This window comes from Eimeria mitis, genomic scaffold, assembly GCF_000499745.2.
Source record: "Eimeria mitis Houghton genomic scaffold, Emh_scaff2076, whole genome shotgun sequence".
Lineage (NCBI taxonomy): Eukaryota > Apicomplexa > Conoidasida > Eucoccidiorida > Eimeriidae > Eimeria > Eimeria mitis.
In genome coordinates, this window is record NW_013570399.1 from 2,702 (window position 1) to 3,122 (window position 421).

Below are 421 nucleotides of genomic sequence, written 5' to 3' on the forward strand. Positions count from 1 at the left end.
CCGCTGTGCATGCAGCAGCAGCAGCTGCTGCCCTTTCTGCTGCTGCAGCACCTGCATCTGCTGCTGCTGCATCTGCTGCTGCTGCTGCTGCATCTGCTGCTGCTGCTGCTGCATCTGCTGCTGTTGCTGCTGCATCTGCTGCTGCATCTGCTGCTGCTGTATCTGTTGCTGTTGCATTTGCTGCTGCTGCATTTGTTGCTGCTGCATCTGCTGCTGCTGCTGCTGCATGGGCATCTGCTGCTGCTGCTGCTGCATCTGCTGCTGCTGTATCTGTATCTGCTGTTGCTGTATCTGTATCTGCTGCTGCTGCATCTGTATCTGCTGCTGCTGCATCTGCTGCTGCTGCAACTGCTGCTGCTGCTGCTGCCTCCCCCAAGAAATCAGCATACCGCAGCAGACGAGAAGCAGACAAAGACACAGC

At 57.0% G+C, this 421-nt stretch overlaps 1 protein-coding gene across 1 annotated transcript in view; it reads right to left on the reverse strand.

Moving 5' to 3' along the window:
* Nucleotides 1-387, reverse strand: part of EMH_0048260 (Tyrosine kinase-like (TKL) protein, putative) — a gene marked incomplete at both ends in the record, with an annotated part of 2,966 nt that extends 2,579 nt beyond the window's left edge. The window contains one exon of the mRNA XM_013496383.1: nt 1-387. Within this exon, the coding sequence (XP_013351837.1) occupies nt 1-387 (387 nt within the window).
* Between the last annotated feature and the right edge of the window lie 34 nt (nt 388-421).